Raw genomic sequence first — 13,522 nt, 5'->3', positions numbered from 1 at the left:
TTGATGTTGACCATCATCTTTGCCTCAAAGATACAGATTATGTTTGTTTTCAAATGAATTGTCCTTGAAACAGCATATCAGAATTAACTGGTTAGCCTCATGTATTCAATCAATATTTGAAATACTGACTGAAGTATTTTCAGTTAATACTTTAAAGTGACACCAAGAAGGGTTTTGCATTAATGCAAAATAAAATTTAAATTATTAAATTATTTTTTTTTCATTTCAGTTCAGTTGCTCAGTCGTGTCTGACTCTTTGCGACCCCATGAACCGCAGCACGCCAGGCCTCCCTGTCTATTACCAACTCCTAGAGCCTACCCCGGAGAAGGCAATGGCAAGCCACTCCAGTACTCTTGCCTGGAAAATCCCATGCATGCAGCAGCCTGGTAGGCTGCAGTCCGTAGGGTCGCTAAGGGTCGGACACAACTGAGCGACTTCACTTTCACTTTTCACTTTCACACATTGGAGAAGGAAATGGCAACCCACTCCAGTGTTCTTGCCTGGAGAATCCCAGGGAAGGGGGAGCCTGGTGGGCTTCTGTCTTTGGGGTCGCACAGAGTCTGACACGACTGAAGTGACTCAGCAGCAGCAGAGCCTACCCAGACTCATGTCCATTGAGTCAGTGATGCCATCCAACCATCTCATCCTCTGGTCATCCCCTTCTCCTCCTGCCCTCAATCTTTCCCAGCATCAGGGTCTTTTCAAATGAGTCGGCTCTTCTCATCGGTGGCCGAAGTATTGGAGTTTCAGCTTCAACATCAGTCCTTCTAATGAGCACCCAGGACTGATCTCCTTTAAGATGAACTGGCTGGATCTCCTTGCAGTCCAAAGGACTCTCAAGAGTCTTCTCCAACACCACAGTTCAAAAGCATCAATTCTTCGGTGATCAGCTTTCTTCACAGTCCAACTCTCACATCCATACATGACCACTGGAAAAACCATAACCTTGACTAGACGGACCTTTGTTGGCAGAGTAATGTCTCTGCTTTTTAATATGCTGTCTAGGTTAGTCATAACTTTCCTTCCAAGGAGTAAGTGTCTTTTAATTTCATGGCTGCAGTCACCATCTGCAGTGATTTTGGAGCCCCCCCAAATAAAGTCTGCCACTGTTTCCACTGCTTCCCCATCTATTTGCCATGAAGTGATGGGACCGGATGCCATGATCTTAGTTTTCTGAATGTTGAGCTCTAAGCCAACTTTTTCACTCTCATTCTTGTATAATTTCATCTCATTCTTCTATAATTTCTACTTTTGTATGTTTAGAATATATACTGTATGTAATTTAATAATATAATATTTAGATTTTTATGCATATAATCAATACAGTGAAACATACATATAAATTATAAATGAAATCATGTAGTACCTGGCAGGAGTGTTCAGTCAGAAACAGTTGTTGAAGACTGTTGACTTAAAGAATGATGGAGAAGACAGTGGGGTGACACAGGCCATCACTCTGCTTACTCCCCATTTCACAGTAAGACCTTTGGCAAGTCACCTGTCCTGTCCACAGTCTGGCCATGTTACCTGTGTATGTATAGTGGACTGACTGACAAATTAGTACAGTGTGGTCTCTACTGTGGGTAGAAATTGCTGAGAGTAAGCACCCTTCTGATGGTCTCACAGGGGAATTTATTCCAGAAGATTGAAAAACATTGGACCCCCAGAAACTACCACAACATTGTAAAGCAATTTTATTCCCATAAAAAACAAGAAAGAAAGAAAAACATTGGACCCCTTGAGAGCTACATTTGGTCACCTATCCTGAGTGCTTGGTAAAGTGCTTTCATCTTCTGGAGGACAGCAAATCTCTAAATAAAGTTAATAGTATTATTATAGTAATAAATGGCACAAAATAATTATCTTTTTGGATGGCTTTTTTTTTTTACTGTTCTCTGAATGAATCAAAATTAGACTATACACAAGCTTTTGTTAAAATATTCTCTTTCCCTTTATTAAATTTCTAATAAAATATCAGTATTAAATGATTAATTGCTCACTACAGTATATAAATCAAGCATAATGGATGGCTATGTTGTTGCTTGGGCTAACTTACTAGGAAAAAATGTATCACCTACAAAATCATAGTTATGTCCTATGTGCAATTTTTCATCTTTTAATTTTATTTAGGATTTATTTTTGGCTGTGCTGGGGCTTTCTCCAGTTGTAGAGAGCAGGAAACTACTCTTTGTTGGGCTTTCTCTAGTTGCAGAGCACAGAATCTAGGCGTGTGTGAGGGCTCAGTAGTTGTGGCTCAAGAACTTAGTTGCCCTGTGGCATGTGGGATCCTCCCCATCAGGTATTGAACTGTGACCTCTGCATTAGCAGGCAGATTCTTAACCCCTAGAGCACCAGAGAAGCCCTCACCTTTTAAATAATGGTTTCTTCCATATATTAAATTCTGTTTTAGATGTAATGGATGTATCAGTTCAGTTCAGTCGCTCAGTCGTGTCCAGCTCTTTGCGACCCCATGAATCACAGCGCACCAGACCTCCCTGTCCACCACCAACTCCTGGAGTTCACTCAAACTCATGTCCATTGAGTCGGTGATGCCAATACTTTCAGCTAATTCCCTGGTGGCTCAGATGGTAAAGAATCGACTTGCAATGCGGGAGACCTGGCTTCGATTCCTGGGTTGGGAAGAGCCCCTGGAGGAGGGCATGGCAACCCACTCCAGTATTCTTGCCTGGAGAATCCCCATGGACAGAGGAACCTGGTGAGCTACAGTCCATGGGGTCACAAAGAGTCAGACACGACTGAGCGACTAAGCACACAAATTTGCTATATTGGGACAGTTGACATTTATACAAGAGTGATTTTATTTGAAGTAATGATATTTGACTAATTGCCAGATTTTCCAAGGGTTTCATATTGACTTTTCATCAAACATTACTGATTTTCCTTCTTACTATAGAATTTATTGAACCATAACACTGTGGCAAGCATAATGAGGTTTTAAAGATCTCTGCCTACAGAGATCACATTCAGGTAGTAAATATTAGTATTTAGATATCAGATGCTTTTGTTAAAAGACATGCTTACTGTGGTGCAAAATTTACAAAACAAGAACACAAAACCTTTCTATAGGCTGCTTCCCAAATTGTTAATAAATATCTGGCTTTGTCATTTTTAGCTAGCTTCATTGAACTTTGAAGAGATTGTACAAATGAAAGCAAATCAAAGTAGATTAGCTTACCTTTTTCTTTCCTTTAGATTTTAGGCATGGAGTCCCTCTCCATTAAATTATTCTAGTGAGAGTATCTAAACTTTATTTTACTATGCTAGTGTTTTAAAAGCTCATTCAAGTTGATATTTTTCAAGTTTTCTTATGATAAAACAATATTTCATTCAGACTTATCATTTGTAGCTGCTGTTTTTCATAATCAAAATATTAAAGAAGACTGACACATTAATATAGACAAATTATTTCAGGTCGTTAATGCTGTGGGATACCAATGAAATACCATTCTGAATCATAATAGGATTTTCCCATTTGCTTTATTTTCAACACAGATTTTGTATTAGAACTACAAATATGGCTAGGACAGTGGCTCTCAACCTAACTACACAGCAGGATGATTTGAAGTCTTTTAAAAATTTACAAGCCCCAGGCCTCAAGGATATCTTTAAGTCTTTCAGGTGTTCTCTTTGCACAGGCAGAATTAAGGAACACGCAGGTGTAGGAGAGCAGATGCTCAGTAGCGTAGGTGAGAAGTACTATAATTATCTAGTGATAACCTCAGTGGTTAAGCTTCAGAGCCAGAAGTAGGGGGGCAATGGCTCTGAACTCTTGAAATACAGCAGCTGTTAAAGTTTTTCACGTTAGCCCCAAAAGACGTCTTTGACCTTGCTTATGTCTAATCCTGATAGTTCTAGTTATGTGATTTCTCCAGCCTTGATAGATGGGAGGGAAGCATCAAAATCAAACTAGGAGGCTGTTGGTAAAAAAAAGTTATAGCCGTCAAGCGTGGGAAGATAGCACAAACATCTGCCTTAGATCCTGTTCGTATGAATGGGCGTATGATGGTCGTATGATAGTTGTATGAATATGTTGACCTTCTGTCTAATGTTGACCTTCATCTAATCTACCAGAGATGGTAGATTATGATCAATATTCTCTGATTGAGGAAACAAGATCGTTTTTGTGCATTTTAGAAAGATTTTTCCATTTTAAGTTGATTAAAGCAAAGAAGGCGTAAAGATTTTATACCTAAAATATTTATTTACCTGAAAGATTCACTTCTGTAGAATGATAGTGTGTTCCCCAATAGTAGCAGATAAATGAGGCATTAACAGGCTTGTGAAAATGAGGGGGGAAAGCTGCTGTATCTATTTGGCCAAATATGGTTTTTAAATGTCGATAGTAGAAGTATCTATTTCATAATCTTAAATTAACGTAGCCAAATTGTAGCTTTTTTCATTTGCTGTATGCTTTTCCAATTTTTTTTTTTTTTTTTCTTATCCCCCACAGCAATCTCATGGTTTAGGCAGGCCTATCTGGCTCCAGATTGCCGAGTCTGCTTACAGGTTCACTCTGGGCTCAGTTGCTGGAGGTGAGTGACATGTCTGTGTGCTGTTTCAAGCTTGTGTTCATGTAATATTATCTCACTAGACTGGGACAGATCAGCAAAGGTGCAGTTCATTGTTCTCAAGGGTCACGAGTTCAGAGCTTTCTGAAGTGTTCTTTAATTTTACCTATGATCAGAGGACTTGTCATAGCACAGCCATGGCTCCTCTGGCTCCAGTCTGTCTTCAGGACAGAAACCTCTGGAATCATGTGAATGTCTTGGATGCGTGCTGCATTCCGCTAGTTATTATGGTTAAAGCCAGTATGAAGAAATGTTTTTTGGTGTTAGGAGTGAGGGAAGGTGGGAAATCAAAATTTGGGGTACAAATCCCAGACGCTTAAGAAATAAGAAATAAAAGAACCTCTTAAAGTGATTCACTTTGCTTTTCTGCTTGTGTTTGGTGTCTTGCCTTTTCATCTTGCCCTTCCCCCTTTCATCTTTTGTTGGTTGAAGAATATCTAGACTTGTTAGTGATTTGCTAAAATGAACCTCCCTTCTCTGCTCTCGGGCAAAATTTAAGAGGCTTTCTTTTTTTTTTTTTCTGGCTTAAATCTCTCCGTAGAATATGTGTAAAACCTGAAGTTGCTTTGTTGAGGAGAACCTAGTAGATGTGATTAAAATACTTATGATTTTTCAAAACAAGCCTGAACTGATGAAACTATTATTTTTTCTTTTCAGTCTGTTTTAGAAGTTGCAAAGCATGTTTTGGTTTTCAACAGTTGGAAAATTTAATACTCTAATTCATGTTATAAATTTTTTAGTGCCTGAGATATTCTGAGGCTTGGGCTTTTTTTAAAAACAAAAAACTGAGTTCTGTAAGTAGGGGGAGGGTCATGTTGAGATTTGGTGCCAATGTTATAGCTGTAACTAAGGTCAATTTACCAAAGTGCTATAGTAAACTAAATTGTAAATTTATAGCCACTTCTGTGTACATATGTAGTTATTTTAAGGTGTAACTGGTATAATATATGGACACTTATTGGAACATATAAAGAAATATGTTGTGTGTAATAGTTTAATGTTAAAGAAAATTGAATGTTGACTATCTAATGTTGGTGACAACTTGAAAATTCGCTACAGTGTTCTCTGTAGCAGCTGTATTTATGGATCCCAGTGGTTGCTAGCCTCTGATCCTTCAGCTGTGTATGAAAGAAAAACAAAATAAAGTCTCTTTTATGAGAATAGATACTGTGTTCTATTTCCTAGTCCTCTGAGATGAGATTTCTTGCCCTTACAGATCCTCCATTTAATTGTGCTCTCTTTTAAGCCTAAAAATTGTTTTATTTGTAGCTGTGGGAGCCACTGCAGTATATCCTATAGATCTGGTGAAGACCCGCATGCAAAACCAGCGTGGCACCGGCTCTGTTGTGGGAGAGCTGATGTACAAAAACAGCTTTGACTGTTTTAAGAAAGTCTTGCGTTATGAGGGCTTCTTTGGACTCTACCGGGGTGAGTAAGTGAATCTCAGCTGCTGAAGTGAGTTTATCTCACCACAGCAGACTTGGCCTCACTCATTATGAAAATCAGTGCATAGCCTGTTCAGTCAGACCAGGGCTGTTTTTCTTTTTATTGTCTCCTTGTTCGTTTCCCCTTTTTACATCCTTGCTGTTAACTAGCTGTGTTAGTCTGCAAACAAGGTCTTTATTTCTCATTTCTGCCATCCAAAGCCTGCATTTGTCCCAAAATGGGTTTGTAGTCACTGTGCTGTTACAAACTGAAGCACAGGTCTGCAGGTGGAATACAAGGATGACAGGTAAGAAATAGAGAGCTTTTCTCAGTGAATTGTAAAGGAAGATAGCACCTCTTCTCTGAAAGAGAAGCCAGGCTGCCCCTTGGAGGTGAGTTTACTCTCTGTTCACTTGTTTCAGCTCAAAGAAATAGCGAATGTTTTTGTCTCTTCCAAGGAGACCATTCATAAGTCTTTGCCAGTGAGTCATCTGAAGTTTAAAAAAAAACAGAAGAGGAAAGCTTTCTGCTCCAAGTCTCATTCTTGCTCCATTCCTCCTCTTAGCTCAGAGGCACTGAGTGGAAGCAGACTGTCTTTTGCAGGGAATGTGATCACCAGCTGTAAGCTGAGCACAGTGCTGTCGGCGTCAGAGGCAGCAGCCCATGCAGGATTCTCCCCACCACCGTCGGCTTTGTAGGAACTTGTTCTCTAGGGAGAGGGAGACTTTCATGTACGTGTTTTCACATTAGAATTTAGAGTTTCCTTTGGGAGGGAGATTAATTTTTTAATCCCTTTGGGCGCCACTTGGAATTCTTTGAAAAACTCTACATGCTCAGGTCCAGGGCGTTTATGCACTTGTTTGTTTGCACACACAGTCTCGTTAATCCTGAGCTCATTCTGAGCCTGAGCAAAGACTGGGCCTGAACAAAGCTTTACGCTCATGGACAGGAGGAGAAACACCTCTGATTGGTACTATGTGCAGATACTCAAGTGAAAATGTAGTTCTGATGTACTTGAAGGAGAGGGTCACAAGGATGTTCGTTTTGGGCATTTTATTTAGAACAAGAGAGTGGTTCTGGAATCAAATTAGGCTCAAATACCCTGCCCTTGAGAAGGAATGTGATGAATTTTCTTAAGATATTCAGAACTCTAGCCTGTCTTAAATTCTAGCCGTACAACAAAATTCTAGCTGTACAACATGCTCAGAGGTGTACATTATCTATCTAGAATGCAGATCTGTGCATGTCAGTGTTGTTTGAGACTTTATTAATCACTGCATATCTGAATTCTGTTTATATGAAACCTGAGGGTTAAGTGGTGCTAAGTGGTGTTTTCCTTTGACATCTCCAATCTTTCTTTGTTGAATGAGACTCTTTCTCCCTGTTTGGTATACTTTAAAGGAGAAGGAACCTGGACATACACACTGCACAGTTTGCCTTCTCAATGGAGGGATGCTTACAGAAGATTTTATTTGAGAGAGATGTCATATTATTTGGGTCCAGTATAGCAAGTTGGGTGTAGGGGGTGAAGAAATGATTCACTTGATTTAAGATGTGAGCTGATAAAATCAGTCCTTTAAATGAGAAACTCTTATATTGGGGGGAAGATTGTAGGAGTCCTATATATAAACACTATGTTGAAATTGTCCTATATTGTTTAGAGCTGGTCCATTATTTTGTCAGATGATTGACAAAACTGTTGACAGATTAGCCTAAATTTCTTTATAGGCAGCAATGATAAAATGACATAAATTATCAGTACTATATTAAAATTCTATGAGCCTTACTGTGGCAAGTTGTAAAACAAATACTCATGCTGACAAGGTTGTATGGGAATCAGATTAAAAGTAATAAGGCCTGATAATCATGAGAGAAAGTTAAGACTGCCATCTGCTGATTTATTCTTTTAAATCAGCTGCTACCCATTAAAGGTGTGTGCAGATTTGTGTTTGTCATTGATAATTCAGTTTGACTGACAGTAGCCTGTATATGTGATTATGTACTGGCTCTCAAGTCGTAGAAAATCACTCAGCAATATCCTCAAAGTAGGCTTAAGATCAACAGTGAGCATGCAAACACATACATAATTTCCCCTTGCCAGGGTGATTTAAAGTCTATAATATGTTTATTGTTAGCATCTTTAAAAACTTATGCAAAAATGTATTTTAACGATTTGGATAATCTGTGTGCTTTAGAAAGTTGAGCCCTGTGAATAGCTACAGATGTTGAATTGTTTATAAATTTTTTTCTTTTGCAGCCAGCCTGGAAAATTTAACTTTCTAAGAATAATGGTTTCCTTTATTTTAGGAGAATTCTTTTGAAATGACTTACGTTTGACATATACTAGTACATAGGCTAACAGTGGGCTGTGTTTTGCTTGTAGCGCATACCCATTAATTGGTACTTTAAGCTGCATTTTTCTTTATAGTTTTGGCTTTCTTTTAAGTAAATGAGCACTGAATTCTGCATTTCTCTAAAGAGAAAATTATGGGAGTTGATTTTCTGTAATAGCCAAGCCACTGTGTGCTATTACACAGGTAGCATCATTTGTGGCAGAACCTGGGTCTACTTAACAGGATGTTTTCCAGAGCTTTCCCAGGCATACATCATTGGCTTCTCTAAAATGTCTATGTACGTTAGTATGATGTTGGTTGTAAAGAGAGGGAATGTGGTTCTATTGGTAGTGTTCTGAGAGTAGATAAGATCCATGGGCTCCGTTTCTTCCTCATACTTTTTGAGAGGTGTTAGATAACTAGGCTGTAAAAGGAAGCATGCTTAAGAAAAGGATTTATAGCAACAGACAGTATAACATTGTATTTGACATAAATAATTATTATATACATATGCATAGTTTTTAGGATAATCCATTTTTTCCCATTTTCATGAAAATTCTAAGATGTTTGATGGGTAAATAATGTGGAGGGAAATGCCTTATTGGGCTTGTATGTTCATGTCTAGTACATCTATGTTGCTAACAATTCTCTCTATTTACCTAGGTCTGATACCGCAACTTATAGGGGTTGCTCCAGAGAAGGCCATTAAACTGACTGTAAGTTGCTAACTTGTTGAATTTATGTGTTTTGTTTCGATTATCACTAAGCCAAAAATTAAAACTGCTGCTGGGACTTCCCTGGTGGTCCAGTGGTTAAGCCCCACGCTTTCATTGCAGGGGCCACAGGTTCAGTCCCTGGTTGGGGAACTAAGATCCCTCATGCTGTGCAGCATGGCAAAAAAATTAACAAAACCAAAACTGATGCTGCTAAGACTAGAACACTGTCGAGGCATTTGTAAAATTTTGAATTTATATGTAGACATCTGCTAATTTTAAATTTTATATGAGACAAGTATTTTGCTGACTTGGGAAGCTAATAATATACCACTAAAGGCAATGATTGGGAGTTCTGGTTAATTAATGTTGTCTTTCTAATTAGGTTAATGATTTTGTCCGGGACAAATTTACCAGGAGAGATGGCTCCATTCCACTTTTAGCAGAAATCCTCGCTGGAGGTTGTGTAAGTATTAATACTGTGATTTCTCACAACAAATATGTTCCTTTAGCCTTTTTGCACACCAGATATAATACCTGAGTGACATCCCCTCGAGCTCAAGGAATTCTAAGCAGTTTTCTCAGATCGTATGATTTTTTAAAATATTTTATTGCATAATCTAACTGATTTTGAGGCAGAAAAGAGTATTTTTGTCAACTCAGTCTGTTAGAAGCTCCTGAAACATTACCTTTCACACTTTTTGAAGTTCTAATTCTTTTTCTTTTTAAATACCACAGAAAACTGAATAGTGGGTAGAGTTACCATTTATTTTTATTGACTGGAGTAAGTGTGAGGTGACTGATTAATTGGGCCCTTTTATTTTAGGTGTAGGATTGAGTAAATCATTGTAGTATCATTACAGTTTCCCTTCTTTTAGGGACCAGAGCAAGCAACCATAAATATGTTGACGCTGTTGACAATTCTGAACACAGAGACTTCGTCTTTACAGTGTGAGCATGACATTGGATTTTGTCCAATTCTCAAATCTAAGTTTGCAGCTCAGCTAATTTGTGGTGTCCCTTTCACATTTAGCAGTACCGCATTTGTTTAGTCCATTTTGTCCCTGAAACCTTTAATGACTTCCAGTTGACCTGGCTGACAGTCTTGGCTCAATCCTCTTCAGTTGTTTGTGGAACTGAGGTGATGAGGTCAGTGACTTTCGCAGCTTTTAATTCAGAGAAGATGCCCTGCGGGTCAGAGAGAGGGCGCTCTGGACTCTCCTTCATGATATTTGTCAGCCTGGCACATGCCTAGGTCCTTGCCTTTCTGCAGCCAAAGCTCTTACGGAAGAGGTAACTTGGTGCACTCCCTTGTGTGTTTATGTATGTTTGCCTGTATGCCTTCACGCGTGCCCAAGTGCACTCTCAGAAAGGAGACTCAGGTCTTTGGCTGTCTCTCTTTTTTTCATGAAGGACAAATAATAAACATAGACTGAGACATTGGCTAGCTGTTACTATAGTTTCTCTTCCTCTTTACTCCAGTTAGAGGCTACAGTTGTTTCTCTTCAAATTAAAGACCCATTGCAAATCATATTCTTTTTCTCAGTGGTTTTAGTTTTAATTTGGTTAAGAAATTTCCTAACTCGGTTTTGCCACAATACATGTTATACATTTGTCAGGAATCTCTCAAGTCGTGTTCTCTTGTTCCATATAGATAATTATTTGTTTCCATTTGTAATATCCAGAGGTTTTTGCCCACAAAACTGACTTGTTCCCCTATGTCTGACCTGTGACCTAAGTAGTTACATTATGATCAGGTATTTGGTTCCTTTGTTCTTCCTAGGTAAAGACCCTGTTTCTAGGTTTGAACTTTGGGAATTTCTGTTGAAGTCTGGGGATACCTCGAGGGTTATACTGACACTCTCCATTTCTTCCTTAATCATGACTCATTTCTGGAGGCTTTGATGGATTGTCTAACTGGAAGTTGACAGCATGAAAAATAGTTAGGTTGGGCTCTAGGCAGAATGATTTCATTGTCTGCAATTCTTCACCACAAACACTTCTGCTTCCCTCTTCCCTCTAAATCTCTTCATTCAGGGATAGAAGGAAATGTACAATTATCAAGTTTCCACTGATAAATTCGATCACATTACAGTGTAAGTGATTGGTGAAGCAGAATCTGCTACTTCTCCAAAAAGTCTACTTATTTCAATGGAGAATAAAGCCCTAAACAAAGAAGAGGTCTCTGTTGATAGACTATCAGGGATTGTGGAATATAGGAATAGTCTTTTTGCTGAATGAAATCTGGTAAGCAATCACCAGGTAAACACTAGGAAGAGTGGCTACCTGAGAGGTAGGCAGGTAGTAGGGGTGTGTGTGGGTGTGTAGGGGTGTGTAGGGGTGTGTGTGTGTGTGTTGCTTAGTCATGTCTGATTCTTTGCAACTCCATGAACTGTAGCCTGCCAAGCTCCCTGTCCCTGTGTGTGTGTTGCTTAGTCATGTCCAATTCTTTGCAACTTTGTGGACTGTGGCCCACCAACCTCCTCTGTCCATGGAATTCTCCAGGCAAGAATACTGGAGTGGGTAGCCATTCCCTTCTCCAGGCGATCTTCCCAACCCAGGGATTGAACCTGGGTCTCCTGCGTTGCAGGCAGATTCTTTACAGTCTGAGCCACCAGGGAAGCCTGATCATAAAAACCTTAGGATCCTGGGTATGGGCAGTGATAGAACATGGAGGGCCCTATGGGTGTTTGGTTAAATGCTGTCAGTGCCACCAGGCAACAGGAGTGTGGTCACTCAGTTTTAAAGATGTACTTAATGTGTTAGCCTAATGCAAGTTAATTCAGAAGAAATAGTCACTATTGACTTTATCGTATTTTTTCTTAGCAGAAGGGTCAGCTAGGACCAGGGCCTCAGGTTCCCTACATGTGCAAGGGAAAGTCTACTGCTCTGAAAATGACCATGCTGTCCTTTAGGCAAAATGATGTGCACTGACTGGAGCATGTGGAAACCAAGAAATGAAATTATCTGGTCCTAAGCATTATGTATTTTCTTGGTTTTTGTTTTGTGATCTATTTTAAAAAGTATGTGATATTAGATACATGCAAAAGAGAACACATTATATAGATTAAAAGTTATAATAAAATAAGCATCCATAAACCTACCACTCCAACTAAATACTGCTATTATGATTGATGCTGGTTTTTGTTTTTACTCTAGTACTAATCTGATAGAATGCTAATGAGCAGTAGAGACTTTTCTTATTGGGTTGAACATTTTATTGGCATGATCTCATTATTCTTTCCAATTGGAGTTGAAGAAAATAAAACCTGAGAGAAGATACAGCACTTAGTGAATGACAAAATTGACAGTCAAACCACTTTTGTCTCCAAATCTCTGTTAGTACATATTTGGTATGTTTTCTTTTCTTTTTTTTTTATTGGAGGCTAATTATTTTACAATATTATATTGGTTGGTTTTGCCATACATTGACATGAATCCGCCCTGGGTGTACATGAGTTCCCTTTCCTGAACCCCCCTCCCACCTCCCTCCTCCCCTTATCCTCCCTCTGGTTCATCCCCGCACACCAGCCCTGAGCATCCTGTAACATGCATCGACCCTGAACTGGTGATTCGTTTCACATATAATATATATGTTTCAATGCCATTCTCCCAAATCATCCCACCCTCACCCTCTCCCACAGAGTCCCAAAGACTGTTCTATACATCTGTGTCTCTTTTGCTGTCTCATATACAGGGTTATCATTTGCATCTTTCTAAATTCTATATATATGCGTTAGTATACTGTATTGCTGTTCATATTTGGTATGTTTTCATTCTCTTTCTTTCATTTATTCTTTCTCATTCAACAAGCTGTCAAGGCTGAGAAAGATTTAGAGTTTCCTCCTGTGCAAGGAACCAGACTTAAGATATGTGTATATCTCATAGAAAAAGGGTAGTTCTGACCATTCTTACCAGATAAACTTAATCTTAAGTCTAATCATATTCCACTCTGGTAATTTGAAAGTAGAATTTCTTATCGTGATTTACTTCATTTCTACATGTCACCAAAGAAAGTACATGCTTATGATTATAATTCATCATAATAGCTACCATTTCTTGAGCATCTTGTACTAGACTGAACACTTTATAGGCATTATCTCTTTTTTATTCCCAGCTATTAATACAGTTGAAGAAACTAAAAGCTCAGTGAAATCAAGCACTTAGTAAATGGAAAAATTGAGATGCAAACCACTTCTGTCTCTAAATCTGTAATTTGGTGACTCAGATGGTAAAGCATGCAGGAGACCCGTGTTCGATCCCGAAGATCCCCTGGAGAAGGAAATGGCAACCCACTCCAGTACTCTTGCCTGGAGAATCCCATGGACACAGTCTGCAGGGTCGCAAAGAGTCGAGCACGACTGAGCGACTTCACTCACTCACTCCATTCAGTCTTTCAGTCTTTCTCTCATTCGTCGAGTGATTGCTATGTTTAAGGAAAAGTTTTGAAATAACAACTTT

The 13,522-nt window shown here is 39.0% G+C and overlaps 1 protein-coding gene across 1 annotated transcript in view; it reads left to right on the top strand.

Moving 5' to 3' along the window:
• SLC25A12 (solute carrier family 25 member 12) overlaps nt 1-13,522 on the top strand; it is a 100,989-nt gene that overhangs the window by 68,563 nt on the left and 18,904 nt on the right. The window contains exons 10-13 of the mRNA XM_055397322.2: nt 4,473-4,554; nt 5,860-6,018; nt 9,012-9,064; nt 9,447-9,527. Of these exons, the coding sequence (XP_055253297.1) occupies nt 4,473-4,554; nt 5,860-6,018; nt 9,012-9,064; nt 9,447-9,527 (375 nt within the window). The remainder of the gene's footprint in view (nt 1-4,472; nt 4,555-5,859; nt 6,019-9,011; nt 9,065-9,446; nt 9,528-13,522) is intronic.

Source organism: Moschus berezovskii, chromosome 2 (genome assembly GCF_049115385.1).
Source record: "Moschus berezovskii isolate FMDL1 chromosome 2, NW_MosBer_1.0, whole genome shotgun sequence".
In the NCBI taxonomy this organism is placed as follows: Eukaryota; Metazoa; Chordata; class Mammalia; order Artiodactyla; family Moschidae; genus Moschus; species Moschus berezovskii.
This window is presented reverse-complemented; position numbering and strand designations above follow the sequence as displayed.